The sequence below is a fragment of the Salvelinus fontinalis genome, chromosome 12 (genome assembly GCF_029448725.1).
Source record: "Salvelinus fontinalis isolate EN_2023a chromosome 12, ASM2944872v1, whole genome shotgun sequence".
Lineage (NCBI taxonomy): Eukaryota > Metazoa > Chordata > Actinopteri > Salmoniformes > Salmonidae > Salvelinus > Salvelinus fontinalis.
The window spans coordinates 33,190,877-33,207,287 of record NC_074676.1 but is presented as its reverse complement, the minus strand read 5'-3'; the positions used below and the strand labels follow the sequence as shown (position 1 = coordinate 33,207,287).

The window sequence follows — 16,411 nt, the reverse complement described above, 5'->3', positions numbered from 1 at the left end:
CAATATGCAAACAAAGAAATACGATTTATTCATTGTTAGCATTCTGTACCAATCTACCTATAAATATTCACAGCTCCCATTTTTACTCTGCTTTTGGACCTGGTGTCCTGATGTTGTCCCTGGTGAAATAAGTTGTTTCACACCTCTGGTAGAGTAAACAGCACCAACCCTTCTCCCCCTCTCCAATGCTCTGTGTTGAGAAGTACCGCCCCACTCAGAACAGGTGAAATGATGGGGCCCCTGAATGGGTTCTATGCTGACTCAAAACATCTCAACCAAGCGTAAGAGCATGTTTCTAATTCAGAATGAACGACTGGTGTGCAGTTCCTCATGTTCCTATTTTACAACTTTCATATCACTGTAGAAACCTGAATCAACCAGGTCTGTCTACCACTCTGTGGCCTATTACAGACGTAATGCCAAGAAGAACAAACCAACCATCGCTCACAGTACACATAGATTTATTTGATTTGTTTCATCTTTTCACAGTCACAAAACCCCAAAACAAAAAATGTATGCAAAATATTTTTTTCCCTGACAGACAATATTTTGAGATAAAAATATAAAAACAAAGAACAACGTATGGCTTTCTGTTTTACAAAGATGCAGACACAAACATGAATGCACCCAAGAAGTGTATTCATAAGCCAATCCCTTGATAACAGTGATGCTGCAGCTCAAAAAGATGCTTGCGAAAGAAACAAGCTTTTACTGAAAACACAACTTACGGCTCGACAGAATCCTTGCATTCAGTTAAGGCTGATTACTTCCTGCAGCTCAACTGATAACAGGTATTACACATTGCATTGGCAATAATTGTGTATACCTCCATATAATGGTACAGATGTTCTATAGACTAAAGGTAACCAAACCTACACTTTGAAAAAGGATAATTCAACATCACCTTTATTCTTGTTTTGAGGCGTTCTCTATTTTGAAATATGTTATTGTGTGAATATACTGTAGATACAATAAGGATAGTCAAATGCAAAATAGTGTTTCAACAGCAAAGCCTAAGTTTGTGTAACTGTTCGATTGTTAGTATGACAGAAATAATTGGCAAAAGTCTTGTTTTGTATTGGACATAAATGTAATTGTCTCCACAATACTTGACAAGAAACAGCTAGGAAATGCTTAAACTAACTAAAGTGATTGTTAGTTCAAGCCGGTACAGGCTACAATCCAGTCAGTTATTTACAGTGACACAGACAGTAACCATCATTCAGACTACTTGCTTTTTGACCAACACATGAAAAAGACACAGAAACATTACTAACATGCAACTCAGTCAACAGTTAGCAGTAACAGCACTGTGTGCTTCACTGAATCTCCCATCACCAATAAGAGCATTTCCTCCACATATTTTAAAACTTGTTTTTTTTTGTGTTCCTATGTGGTACCACTTCAACAGAAAAACTAAAGATGTTGTTGCATAGACAACACAAATAAACCACAGCCCAAGTGAGAAACGGAGAACATTTACATCAAGCACACAAACACACTGTAGGACCAAACAGTTTGCTGAATGAAGTTGCAAGTTAGATTCAATTGGAAAATTGGAATGCAAAATTCTACGAAGAAATAGATTTATTGTGGTTTGATTGCAGGTGCATATTCAGCAGGATTACATTTTCAGAGCATGTCAGAAAATAAGATTAGAATGGAACGGCCAAATACGTTCTCTCCTCAATTTGATGGAGAATACTGCAGTTGTATGGTGATCCCTAAGAGGCATCCTACTGAATGTACCTATGGTTGATGGACTATAACCTCAAACACTCAACTAAAGGTAATTATTCAAAAATACAGTATAGATCTGGTGAAGGATATTTGCTGTCCTCCCACTACATACTGTGGGTTGATTGAAACACATGACGAGAATACATGGAGGGAATGCTACACTACAGTCAATATAGTTTATATTTTGGAGAAAAGGTAGAGTGTTTGAGTTGAGAACTATTCATTAAGGCAGGGCCAAGATTAAAAAAAACATAATTTTAGCAAAACAAAACAGTACCTGAATTCAAAATGGCACTGGAGAAAGATTCCCTTGACCAGAAATCTGTTTCTGGTTACCAGTCTCCATCAAAAGGTTTACATATTTTCCAATTCTTATCTTGTGTCTCAGGTCGACAATATCGTACATTAATGGGGCAAACTATGGTTTTTAGACCAATAGATAAGGAATTAGAGAAAAATTCCCATTTAGTCCCAATAATAATTTAGATTTTTGGAGTTGATTTGAAAGCATTTCACTCCAAACACATCATAACTAGTGAGACAGAACAGACAATGAAGAACACTGTTAGTTAGCATGTAATTAAAGGATCTCTATGTTGGTGGAACAAACTCTTGTCAGCTCCTGGTGGGTACAACCAATCTTGCTTAATGCCTGTGTGTCTCTCAGAGGAACTCCGCCTGTAAAGGTGTCTCCTTGCTCCTGTGACCTTTGACCTTTAGCAAGTATGACCTCCTCACTGGAGGATCTTCTCCCGGGTCTCGGGCAGCTTGAGGGCCACCAGACCTCCACACACCAGAGCAGTGCAGGAGAGGAGGATGGGGACAACTTTGGTGACCCCCACAAAGGAGGCAAAGATGGAGGTGCCCAGGATGGCCGCCAGCTTACAGAGAGCATTCAACACCCCAAACGCTGTGGCTCTGTGGGAGGAGGTTAGGGGCATAGGTTAAATACACCACAGGGGACAGTGGTGCAGCTGTCTAAGGCACTGCATCTCAGTGCAAGAGGTGTCACTACAGTCCCTGGTTCGAATCCAGGCTGTATCACAGCTGGCTGTGATCGGGAGTCCCATAAGGCGGCTCACAATTGGCGCGGTTTGGCCGAGGTAGGCTATCATTGTAAATAATAATTTGTTCTTAACTGACTTGCCTAGTTAAATAAAGATTGAATTTAAATGATTACATTTTACATCCATTTTATTCAGTAACTGATGATAATGGGTTGACATACTTTTAACAGTATAAAGCAAATCATACAATATCATATCAACAATCTATTTCCAATAGGTACAATATAATACATTAGATGGGCCTAGCTAATACATTCATGTCTGATTTCGGGATTGCTGTACTGTACCTTTTGGAGGCTGGGTAAAGTTCCACTGTGATAACCTCAATGCCGTTCCACGCTGCCACGCTGACCCCACAGAACAGACACTGCCAGGCTATGATGGCCGCCTGACTGAAGCTCAGGAACAGGAACAAGGTGCAGCCAGCTGAGATCAGCATGGAGAGGCCTGCAAAGGGAGGAGCAGATTGGGCTCACAGTAGGAAGCAGTGAGCTCAGTGGCACTGGCACATCATGTGCAGAGGGAGATGGAGCCGTGATGTGTGCGGTAAGATTCAATCACACTTCGATGTTCCTTGATCATATTTCAAGGCTCACACCCATATAAAACTCAATGCTCATACTTTTCTCATCTGCCTATTGAAGAGCAGAATGTCAGAACAATAGCTGAGCTGCTGCTATACACTTAATCTACACTTGTCCTACCTGTTCATTGTAAGAACCAATACAGTTAAAATCATAGAAACTTATCATTGTACTTTGTCCAATACAGACCAACTCACCTATGATTTTGACCCTGCCTATCTTCTCCATGAACAGAGCTGATATGATGTTGCCGGGTAGAACAGCCAGGGACCCCAGGAAGCTGACCAGGTAGATGAGCACATCGTTCTCCTTGTCGATGTCCAGGTGACAACCCTTCTTATTATGGAGGAATGTGGTGTTCTCCAGCCTACAGTCTATGAACCTTTCCTCATACAGATCTGGAGGAAACGTGACAATGCCAACGATATAACATAAATAGTGTTCGTGGATAAACATGAATGGCTTTGCAATTCTCAGTCCACTGGTCAATATGTACTGTCTGTTTTCAGTGAAATATAGCAACGGTAATTGATGATTTTGAAATGCATTACATACTGCATTGTCATTATACTTCATTCATTCATATTGAGCAGGACTTGATTTTTGCAAAAGTTCAATCTCTGTTTAACCTTTTTTCATTTTGGAAAGTTTCCAAAGGGTTAAACTTGTTAACAATGTGATGCATTGGTTGGCCTACTGTAACACCTCCAGCGGCTCCCACCTGTGTTATAGAAGACAGTGGATCTGATGGTGCAGTTCTCAAACATTGTTTCAGTGGACTCGATGTCCTCAAAGTAACAATCTTCAAACAGTGAATCCTCAAACTTAACAGACTTCATCTGTATGTTGATAAACCTAAAGGGATGGAACACAAAAGCAAGATTCCTGACTTTTTGATGACTTGGCATATTACATGCTAAGATGAAAAACAGCACTATCCTTCCTCAATATTGTCTGTATCATTTTGAAATAAATAATACGTGCCATACTTACATAGAATGATATGTTACATTGTGATATTATCAAGAGACATGTCAATGATAAATTACTGTTGTAATACAGTATTACTAGGTGTTGCTGTGGTGTAGTACTTAGAAGGGCCAGAAGGTGGAGCATGGACATTACATACTTGTCATTGATGTATTCTCCCTCTCTGTGGATCTGATTCTCCAGGGAGAAGTTGAAGTGGAAGCGTTCTACTCTCTCTCTGTGGAACACCTTGACTTTGGACTCATACTCCTCTTGCTGCAGGTATTTGATCATGTCAGGGAACCACACACCCAGTCCATAGTAACTGAAATACGATGGTATCAGCGTTATTGGACCACAGTAGACAACATTAAAATACAGTATTTTGGCATCCCAAATGGCACCCTATTCCCTATATAGTGCACTGCTTTTGACCAGGGCCCATGGGAGGAATATGGTGCCCTTTGGGACACAAGCTGTATCTACAGCTGCACACAGTGTACAATCTTTCCTGTTTAGCATCACATATATTGTACATATACAGTGCCTTTGGAAAGTATTCAGACCCCTTCAATATTTTCACGTTTTGTTACGTTACAGCCTTATTCAAAATGGACTAACAAAAAAATTACATTGTCAGCAATCTACACACAATACCCCATAATGACAAAGCGAAAACAGGTTTTAGAAATTAACAAATTCATTACAAATAAAAAGCAGAAATTCCTTATTACATAAGTATGCAAACTCTTTGCTCAGAGCAAAAAGGTCGAAGGAATTGTCCATAGAGCTCCGAAGAGGATTGTATCAAGTCACAGATCTGGGGAAGGGTACCAAAAACATTTCAGCAGCATTGAAGGTCCCCAAGAACACAGTGGCCTTCATCATTCTTAAAATGTAAGAAGTTTGGAACCCCCAAGACTCTTCTTAGAGCTGGCCGCCCGGCCAAACTGAGCAATCGGGGGAGAAGGACCTTGGTCAGGGAGGTACCAATAACCCGATGGTCACTCTGACAGAGCTCCAGAGTTCCCCTGTGGAGATGGGAGACCCTTCCAGGAGGACAACCATCTCTGCAGCACTCCACCAATCAGGCCTTTATGATAGAGTGGCGAGATGGAAGCCAGTCCTCAGTAAAAAGGTACATGACAGCCCACTTGGAGTTTGCCAAAAGGCACCTAAAGACTCTCAGACCATGAGAAACAAGATTCTCTGGTCTGATGAAACCAAGATTGAACTCTTTGGTCAATGACAACCGTCACGTCAGAAAACCTGGCACCATCCCTATGGTGAAGCATGGTGGTGGCAGCATCATGCTGTGGGGATGTTTTTCAACGGCAGGGACTGGGAGACTAGTCAGGATCGAGGCAAAGATGAACGGAGCAAAGGACAGAGAGATCCTTGATGAAAACCTGCTCAGGACCTCAGACTGGGGCGAAGGTTCACCTTCCAACAGGACAATGACCCTAAGCACACAGCCAAGACAACGTAGGAGTGGCTTCGGGACAAGTCTCTCAATGTCTTTGAGTGGCCCAGCCAGAGCCCGGACATGAACCCGATCGAACAGTTCTAGAGAGACCTGAAAATAGCTGTGCAGCAACGCTTCCCATCCAACCTGACAGAGCTTGAGAGGAACTGCAGAGAAGAATGGAATACACTCCCCAAATACAGGTGTGCCGGAGGGGATGGCTGCCGTTTTACAGGCTCCTAACCAACTGTGCTATTTTGTTGTGTTTTTTCACATTGTTTGTAACTCATTTCGTACATAATGTTGCTACTACCATCTCTTATGACTGAAAGAGCTTCTGGACATCAGAACAGCGATTACTCATCTGGAACTGGACAAAGATCTTTTCTTTAATGAGTGCAACGCGAAGGATATACTGCTCTGTCAAGACAAGGCCCAAATCCCAGTCATAGGCGTGAAGAAAGACAGAAAAAAGGGGGGAGGAGGACGGGGTGCCTTGTAAGAATTAGACGAGGAGTAGGTTAACCACCACTACCCTCTGTATTATTGGCCAACATGCAATCATTTAAAACAAACTGGACGATGTACGATTAAGACTATCCTACCAACGGGACATTAAAAACTGTAATATCTTGTGTTTCCCTGAGACATGGCTAAATGACGACACGGATAGTATAGAGCTGGCTGGCTTCTCCGTGCATCAGCAGGACAGAGCAGCTACATCTGGTAAGACGAGGGGCGTGTCTATTTGTCAATAACTGCTGGTGAGCGATGTCTAATATTAAAGTATCGAGGTATTGCTCGCCTGAGGTAGAATTCCACATGATAAGCTGTAGACCATACTATCTACCAAGAGAGTTGTCATCTATATTATTCATAGCCATCTATTTACCACCACAAACCGATGCTAGCACTAAGACCGCACTCAATGAGCTGTATAAGGACAAGACAATGCTCATCCAGAAGCGGCGCTCCTAGTGGCCGGGGACTTAATGCAGGCAAACTTAAATCCGTTTTTACCTTATTTCTACCAGCACGTCACATGTGCAACCAGAAGGGAAAAAAACTCTGGACCATCTTTACCCCACACACGGAGACGCATACAAACCTCTCCCTCGCCCCCCATTTGGCAAATCTGAAAATAATGATATCCTCCTGATTCCTGCTTACAAGCAAAAACTCAAACAAGAAGTACCAGTGACTCGCTCAATACGGAAGAGGTCAGATGATGCAGATGCTTCGCTACAGGACTGTTTTTCTAACAAAGACTGGAATATGTTCTGAGATTCATCCAATGGCATTGAGCAGTATATCACCTCGGTCACCGGCTTCATCAATAAGTGCATCGAGTGACCGTATGTAAATTTCCCAACCAGAAGCCATGGATTACAGGCAACATCCGCACCGAGCTAAAGGCTAGAGCTGCCGCTTTCCAGGAGCGGGACACTAATCTTGATGATTATAAGAAATCCCGCTATGCTGTCACATGAATCATCAAATAGGCAAAGCATCAATACAGGACTAAGATTGATTCCTACTCTGACGCTCGTCGGATGTGGCAGGGCTTGAAAAATATTACGGACTACAAAGGGAAACCCAGCCACGAGCTGCCCAGTTACGCAAGCCTACCAGACGAGCTAAATGCCATTTATGCTCCCTTCGAGGCAAGCTACACTGAAGCATGCATGAGAGCACCAGCTGTTCTGGATAATTGTGTGATCACGCTCTCCGTAGCCAACGTGTGCAAGACCTTTAAACAGGTCAACATTCACAAAGCCGCAGGGCCAGACGGATTACCAGGATATGTACTCAAAGCATGCGCAGACCAACTGACAAGCGTCTTCACTGATATTTTCAAACTCTCGGTGACCGAGTCTGTAATACCTACATATTTCAAACAGACCACCATAGTCCCTGTGCCCAAGAAGTGAAGGTAACCTGCCTAAATGATTACACCCCGTAGCACTCACGTCTTTAGCCATGAAGTGCTTTGAAAGGCTGGTCATGACTCACATCAACAGCCCCATGCCGGAAACCCTAGACCAACTCCAATTCGCATACCACATCAAAAGATCCACAGATGATGCAATCTCAATCGCACTACACACTGCACTTTCCCACCTGGACAAAAGGAACACCTATGCGAGAATGCTGTTCATTGACTACAGCTCAGCGTTCAAAGCATAGTGCCCACAAAGCTCTTCACTGAGCTAAGGACCCTGGGACTAAACACCTCCCTCTGCAACTGGATCCTGGACAACACATCTGCCACGCTGATCCTCAACACTGGGGCCCCTCAGGGGTGAGTGCTTAGTCCCGTCCTGTTCTCCCTGTTCAGCGAAGCATGACTCCAACACCATCCTTAGGTTTGCTGATGACACAACAGTGGTAGGTCTGACCACTGACAATGATGAGACAGACTATAGGGAGGAAGTCAGTTACCTGGCAGTGTAGTGCCAGGACAACAATCTCTCCCTCAATGTGAGCAAGACAAAGGAGCTGATTGTGGACTATAAGAAAATGAGGGCCAAACAGGCACCCATTAACATCGACGGGGCTGTAGTGGAGCAGGTCGAGAGTTTCAAGTTCCTGGGTGTCCACATCACCAACTAAAGATCATGGTCCAAAGACAACAAGACAGTCGTGAAGCAGGCACGACAACAACTTTTGCCCCTCAGGAGACTGAAAAGATTTGGCATGGGTACCCATATCCTCAAAAAGTTATACAGCTGCATCATCGAGAGCATCCTGACCGGTTCCATCACCGTCTGGTATGGAAACTGCTCGGCATCTGACCGTAAGGTGGTACAGAGGGTAGTGCGTACGGCTCACTAAATCACTGGGGCCAAGCTTCCTGACATCCAGGACCTATATACTAGGCGGTGTCAGTGGAAGGCCCAAAAAATTGTCAAAGACTCCAGTCACCTAAGTCATAGAGTGTTCTCTCTACTACCGCACGGCAATCAATGCCAAGTCTAGGACCAAAAGGCTCCTTAACAGCTTCTATCCCCAAGCCATAAGACGGCTGAAAAATTAATCAAATGGCCACCCGGACTATTTACATTGACAGCTGGTACTCGCTGTTTATTACCTATGCATAGTCACTTTACAAATTACCTCGACTAACCTGTACCCCCACACATTGATTTGGTACCGGTACCCCCTGTATATAGCCTCATTATTGTTGTCATTTTCTTGTGTTACTTTTTGATTTGATTCAATATTTTTACTTTAGTTTATTTAGTAAATATTTTCTTATCTACATTTCTTGAACTGCATTGTTGGTTAAGGGCTTGTAAGTAAGCATTTCAAGGTAAGGTCTACACTTGTTGTATTTGGCGCATGTGACAGACTCAATGCTGTAATCGCTGCCAAAGGTGCTTCAACAAATTACTGAGTAAACGGTCTGAATACTTACGTAAATGTGATATTTCAGTTTTTTCTTCTTAATGAATTAGCAACATTTTCAGAAAAACTGTTTAAGCTTAGTCATTATGGGGAATTGTGTGTAGATTTATTGAGGAATATAAACAATTTAATACATTTTTGAATAAGGCTATAATGTAACAAAATGTGGAAGGCACTGTATTTACCTGAAGGCCATGGTGAACCAGATGATGGCCATGAACAGTGTACTCAGTCTCAGCTCAGGTCCCAAGAGAGAAGCAACATTCTTTAGCACCTGCAATGAAAACACAACATAGTGACACATCACATACTAATAGCCTGTTGGTGTTAATGTTGGTCTCATTAGTAATGTGTTTGATTTCAGAACATTTTTGGTCCTACCAGTTTGCACAAAGTGAGGGTCCGGACGGCCCAACGCTGTATAGCCGTCCCTGTGGCACTCTGGATCTCAATGAACTCATCTTCCTGGGTCTTAGGAGCCTTGATGTGTGTCACCTGAGAGGAATGAAATGATGTTCACTTTGTTTCATTATATTATGTGAAGCTGAAAATGCCAAAGCAGCCCTTCAAGCACATGTTATTTAGTGGTCATCTGTGATGTTGTCTCTACACACCTGGAAGACCTTCTCAGGCTGGCCCTTTGCCCTCCAGTTGGTGTCATGGACATTCTTCAGGATCATCCAGGCCTCGTCATGTTTGGCATTCTGACAAAGACAGCCACATACTGTATTTCATGTCTGTGCGTTGTTCGTGTTTTGTATTATGTTGCGTTTATTTATTAAAAACACTCACTCCCTGAACTTGCTTCCTGACTCTCAGCGCACATCGTTACACTGTAAGTCAAAACCTCCCTATAGTCCACACATTTCAGTTGTGTGCGTTTTTAAACCAAATACATCTGCAAACTCGGTTTGGGGTTTTGTATGAAAATATTGTATGATCAACACAATATGTTAAAAGTCCTGAGTATTACGTTCCTGTACTGTTCATCTTAATCTTAAGGAAATAGATCTTACCTCCAGGAGGAACCTGGGGCTCTCAGGCATGAACATGAGCCCCACCAGGGAGGTGATGGCAGGCAGGGCACAGACCAGCACAAACACCCTCCAGCTATGGAACTGGAACTCTGTCCCCATGCTGAAGCCCCAGCCTGGAACACAACACACAACCTCCGTCATTATCTCAGTCTAGAGCCCCAGCCTGGAACACAACACAATACAATACAGCCACCACACAATCATCATCCATTACCTGTGTCTAGACTCTAGAACCTGGAACACAAGCCAAATCACTCTCTGGGTCTATAGGTGTGTTTACAGACTAATATTAGGATTACAAATCTACCAGCCAGTTAATTAACCCAACACATATGCTTAGTCCAGTGGAGACTGCTGAGGTGAGGACGGCTCATAATAATGGCTAGAACGTAGCGACTGGAATGGCATACCATTCCACTTCAGCCGTTACCACAAGCACATTCTCCCCAATTAAGGTGTCGCCAACCTCCTGTGGCTTAGTCGTGTTACATTTCCATAACATCCAATGCAGGGACCGCTGTAGCTGAACTTGGGTGAACTTGCTTATGTCAGCAAGGAGGATGATATTAATCCCAGGTCATGGCTGCTATAGTAAGGGTTGACTGTTGAGTGTTTAGTATGCAGTATTGTACTGTACCATAGTGAGGGATGATGCCCCAGGCTGCGAAGGAGGCATAGATGCCTCCCACCATCCAGAACATACACAGCCAGCTCAGGTGTTCCCCCCTCTTATCCATCTGAAGGAACTCTGAGAAGTAGGAGTAGACGATAGGGACAGAACCTCCAATACTGAAGGGAGATACAGAGGATTAGTATAGGAACTCACTGACAGATTTAGATTGGAGATTACACAAGATATTTGCTTTTTTATTTCACCATTATGAATCCAGGAAGTCCCTAGATGAATCATCTATTTTTCGACGAAGAACAGACTTCTGTTCTTCCTGATTTCACAAGTATTATCCTGACATTATGTTTTTGTTTTTTTAAAGAGTCCAACACTGATATTTTTCCAAACACAGATCACGGAGCAAGTTACTGGTCTGGTACTGATCTCCTAGCTTCATATAATCTTTGAATAGTATTTTTGTAATCAGGTAAGTTTCCGAAAGGTCAGTAGTTTGAGCTTCCACTAACATCCGACCATACATAGATACACAATAGTCTAATACACCATGCTCCTCCAGCTGAGGTCTTCTTTATACACAATGTTTTTGCATACGCTTTGACCTGATTCCGGAGTCAGTATGCAAAGCTTGCTTACATCCCTGTGGAACAACGCTATTCTGAGACAGCACAATGCTGCATTGTTGTAGGTGGAGGAGGAGAGTAGCTCTGAATGTGCTGAACATGGGAGGAAGTATAATCTAGCACAAGTACTACAGTAACTACTGCCTCTTCCATGTAGCTTCTTCAGAGGCTGTGGCTTTGTAACTGTTACGTTGTTCAAAGTATATTTTATCAGGTAGAAAGGATCATGTTCACTTGTCCTATTGCATCCCAGTCACAACCCTAATCCCTTCAAGTAGAAACTCATCCCTTGTTTCCCCTCTCTCTATAGACGGGGGTCTTTCTTACCCGATGCCGGAGATGAGCCTAAAGAAGAGAAAGAAGCCATATCCCTGGGCGAAGGAGGAGAGGAAGGCGAAGACACAGTTGATGGTGAGTGCCCAGATCAGACACTTCCGGCGGCCCAGTTTGTCTGCCATGCCTCCCCAGATGAATGCCCCAACCATCATGCCCAGGAACACTGTCAAACCTGCAGGAGAGAGAGAAAGGCAAGACACAGGTAGTAGCCAGCACAGGTACAGTTCACTAGCAGACATGTATCTAGTGATTTGAACTCAGTGAATAAAGGGGAAGGTAGATTCCACTCAACACACTTGAGGTAACCATACATTCTGGTGATGCGGTGTGCTTTTATGGATCACAGAACTGTATTTTAGGGAAACACCTTTGATGACATACAATATACAGAGTTGTGTTTGAATGCTCAACAACTACCACAGCCTCAGCAGCAATGCTGAAACTGGATATCTGGACATTGGTGCCACTTTTGATGTTGTCCACCAGGAGACAGGCTAGTACATCCCTCCTGACAGACAGGCAGTGGAGGGCAATGTCCTATGGGCAGTATTGAGAAATCTCTCGGTGTAATACAATATATTTTAACTGAAAATACCCAAAAAAACGAATAAAAACATTTTTGGAATAGTTGTGCATTTGTAAATATATTTTTGTACTCTGCATTCTGACTCATTCTCAAGGTTAGGTCAGAGATGTAAAATCGCGTTTCTAAGGTAACGACAGACAAAATGTATTTTTGGTCAAATTGAATAGCCTTGAATGGTATTTGTGAAGCCTTAACAGGTATCATATTTCTATGTCATACCACTTTTAGGGCTTTAACCTGTCTCAAAAGAAACAGAACATTATTTAATGTGTGCATTTGTCCATCTCTCAACGCTTGACTGGAACACCTATTTTTAGCATATAATGAATGCTGGCATCAAGTATGACTTTTTGTTTTATGTACGCTAAACGCTGACATTTGATATAATCATGAAGGTGTATGTGTTTCTGCCTCAGAAAGTACTGTATTTTCTAACTTTTGGTAATAAAGCCTATTAATTTAAGCCCCAGATAAGTACAGTTGAAGTACAGTTGAAGTTGGAAGTTTACATACACCTTAGGCAAATACATTTAAACTCAGTTTTTCACAATCCCTGACATTTAATCCTAGTAAAAATTCCCTGTCTTGGGTCAGTTAGGATCACCACTTTATTTTAAGAATGTGAAATGTCAGAATAATAGTAGAGAGAATGATTTATTTCAGCTTTTATTTATTTCATCACATTCCCAGTGGAAGTTTACCTACACTCAATTAGTATTTGGTAGCATTGCCTTTAAATTGTTTAACTTGGGTCAAACGCTGTGGGTAGCCTTCCACAAGCTTCCCACAATAAGTCGGGTGAATTTTGGCCCATTCCTCCAGACAGAGCTGGTGTAACTGAGTCAGGATTGTAGGCTTCCTTGCTCGCACATGCGTTTTCAGTTCAGCCCACCAATTTTCTATGGGATTGAGGTCAGGGCTTTGTGATGGCCACTCCAATACCTTAACTTTGTCGTCCTTAAGCCATTTTGCCACAACTTTGGAAGTATGCTTGGGGTCATTGTCCTTTTGGAAGACCTATTTGCAACCAATATTTAACTTCCTGACTGATGTCTTGAGATGTTGCTTCAATATATCCACATAATTTCCCTCCCTCATGATGCCATCTATTTTGTGAAGGGCACCAGTCCTTCCTGCAGCAAAGCACCCCCACAACATGATGCTGCCATCCCGTGCTTCACGGTTGGGATGGTGTTCTTCGGATTGCAAGCCTCCCCCTTTTCCGTCCAAACATACCGATGGTCATTATGGCCAAACAGTTCCATTTTTGTTTCATCAGACCAGAGGACATTTCTCCAAAAAGTAGGATCTTTGTCCCCATGTAGTTGCAAACCACAGTCTGGCTTTTTTATGGCGGTTTTGGAGCAGTGGCTTCTTCCTTGCTGAGCGGCTTTTCAGGTTATGTCGATATAGGACTCGTTTTACTGTGGATATAGATACTTTTGTACCTGTTTCCTCCAGCATCTTCACAAGGTCCTTTGATGTTGTTCTGGGATTGATTTGCACTTTTCACACCAAAGTAGGTTAATCTCTAGGAGACAGAACATGTCTCCTTCCTGAGCGGTATGACGGCTGCATGGTCCCATGGTGTTTATACTTGCGTGCTATTGTTTGTACAGATGAACGTGGTACCTTCAGGTGTTTGGAAATTGCTCACAAAGATGAACCAAACTTGTGGAGGTCTACAATTTCTTTCTGAAGTCTTGGATGATTTCTTTTGATTTTCCCATGATGTCAAGCAAAGAGGCACTGAGTTTGAAGGTAGGCCTTGAAATACATCCACAGGTACACCTCCAATTGACTGAAATGATGTCAATTAGCCTATCAGAAGCTTCTAAAGCCATGACATTATTTTCTGGCATTTTCCTAGCTGTTTAAAGGCACAGTCAACTTAGTGTATGTAAACTTCTGACTCACTGGAATTGTGATACAGTGAATTATAAGTGAAATAAGCTGTCTGTAAACAATTGTTGGAAAAATGACTTGTGTCATGCACAAAGTAGATGTCCTAACCGACTTGCCAAAACTAGAAACAAGAAATTTGTGGAGTGGTTGAAAACGAGTTCATGACTCCAACCTAAGTGTATGTAAACTTCCAACTGTAGATATAAGTCATGTGCCCATTTAAGTACTGTACATCAGCGGCCTGCTTGACTATTGCAGATGAGAGCACTTTTCTATGCACTTTATTTGTACATCTAAACCATTACTCAGCTTACCTGTAGCCTATCAACCCAACCCTATCACTGGGGAAGAATCTCCCAAAAATAACACATTTTACCACCAGCAGCCTGTGCCAAGTGCCAGCGCCTAGCATGGTGGCATGATGTCACTGCAGATGGCAATGCCATGGGGGGTGTGGGTGATGACTGGTGTGAGAGCGAAGACTCGGACCTGCTGTCAACGGATAAACATATGGAGATGAGGATCAATCCCCCCAACCTCCTCTCCCTGTAGAACAGTGACATTGCTGCCACTCTGCCTTCTGATTGGACAGTTTACATCCATTGAGTCAGAATGTATGCAGTGATCACAGTGAAAGTGTGAATTAGAGGCATCTCATATTTTAGTAGACCCATTGAGGCTGATTGATTATGGTTAGGAAGTCAAAATTTAAACCATTGAAGTAAATTGGAGCGTATACTGTACATTTGGACTGAAACATTGAGGGGCATTGGATAAACTGTAGATTAAATTACTGTAAAGAGCAACATTTAGGGCAAGATGAGATAGTGAATAACTAATAGGATACCTGACTGAATTTGTAATCATGCCACACTTAAACAGAAAAGCTGCTAACTTGTTCCTTTTAAATCTAGATGTTACACAAGATAATTATACCGAACAAAAATATAAACGTAACATGCAACAATTTCAAAGATTTCACTGAGTTACAGTTCATATAAGGAAATCAGTCAATTGAAATAAATAAATTAGGCCCTATTCAATGGATTTCACATGACTGGGAATACAGATATGCATCTGTAAAAAGGTAGGGGCGTGGATCAGAAAACCAGTCAGTATCTGGTGTTGGCACCATTTGCCTCATGCAGCGCGACTCATCTCTTTCGCATAGAGTTGATCAGGCTGTTGATTGTGGCCTATGGAATGTTGTCTCAATCCTCTTCAATGGCTGTGCGAAGTTGCTGGAACACGCTGTTGTACATGGTGAGTATGCAGGCCATGGAAGAACTAGGATATTTTCAACTCCCAGGAATTGTGTACAGATCCTTGCGACATGGGATCGTGTATTATCATACTGAAACATGAGGTGATGGCGGCGGATGAATGGCACGACAAAGGGCCTCAGGATCTCATCATCTGCATTCAAACTCCCATCGATAAAGTGCAATTGTGTTCATTGTCCGTAGCTTATGCCTGCCCATATCATAACCCCACCGCCACAATGGGGCACTCTATTCACAACGTTGACATCAGCAAACCGCTTACCCACACGACTCCATACACATGGTCTGCTGTTGTGAGGCCGGATGTGAGGCCCGCCCTCCTTTTGGCAAATCCGACCATGACTCCATCTTGTTGCTCCCCTCCTATAGGCAGAAACTAAAACAGGAAGCTCCCATGCTTAGGTCTATCCAACGCTGGTCTGACCAATCGGATTCCACGCTCCAAGATTGCTTCAATCACGTGGACTGGGATATGTTCCGGGCAGCCTCAGACAACAACATTGATGTATACGCTGACTCGGTGAGTGAGTTTATAAGGAAGTGTATAGGAGATGTTGTACCCACTGTGACTATTAAAACCTTCCCTAACCAGAAACCCTGGATTGATGGCAGCATTCGCACAAAACTGAAAGCACATACCACCGTATTTAATCATGGCAAGGCGACTGGAAACATGGCCGAATACAAACAGTGTAGTTATTCCCGCCGTAATTCAATCAAACAAGCAAAGCGTCAGTATAGAGACAAAGTGGAGTCGAAATTAAACGGTTCAAACACGAG

General features: G+C 42.7%; 1 protein-coding gene across 2 annotated transcripts in view; it reads right to left on the bottom strand.

The window, feature by feature from the left end:
* Nucleotides 1-444: 444 nt before the first annotated feature.
* LOC129867206 (synaptic vesicle glycoprotein 2B-like) overlaps nt 445-16,411 on the bottom strand; it is a 41,112-nt gene continuing 25,145 nt past the window's right edge. For both annotated transcript variants that reach the window (XM_055940456.1, XM_055940453.1), the window contains exons 3-13: nt 11,849-12,029; nt 10,908-11,059; nt 10,250-10,383; nt 9,848-9,937; nt 9,615-9,728; nt 9,419-9,507; nt 4,521-4,685; nt 4,113-4,246; nt 3,589-3,789; nt 3,095-3,254; nt 445-2,658 (exon numbers count right to left, since the gene is read on the bottom strand). In XM_055940456.1, the coding sequence (XP_055796431.1) occupies nt 2,475-2,658; nt 3,095-3,254; nt 3,589-3,789; nt 4,113-4,246; nt 4,521-4,685; nt 9,419-9,507; nt 9,615-9,728; nt 9,848-9,937; nt 10,250-10,383; nt 10,908-11,059; nt 11,849-12,029 (1,604 nt within the window). In that variant the 3' untranslated portion in view covers nt 445-2,474. The remainder of the gene's footprint in view (nt 2,659-3,094; nt 3,255-3,588; nt 3,790-4,112; nt 4,247-4,520; nt 4,686-9,418; nt 9,508-9,614; nt 9,729-9,847; nt 9,938-10,249; nt 10,384-10,907; nt 11,060-11,848; nt 12,030-16,411) is intronic.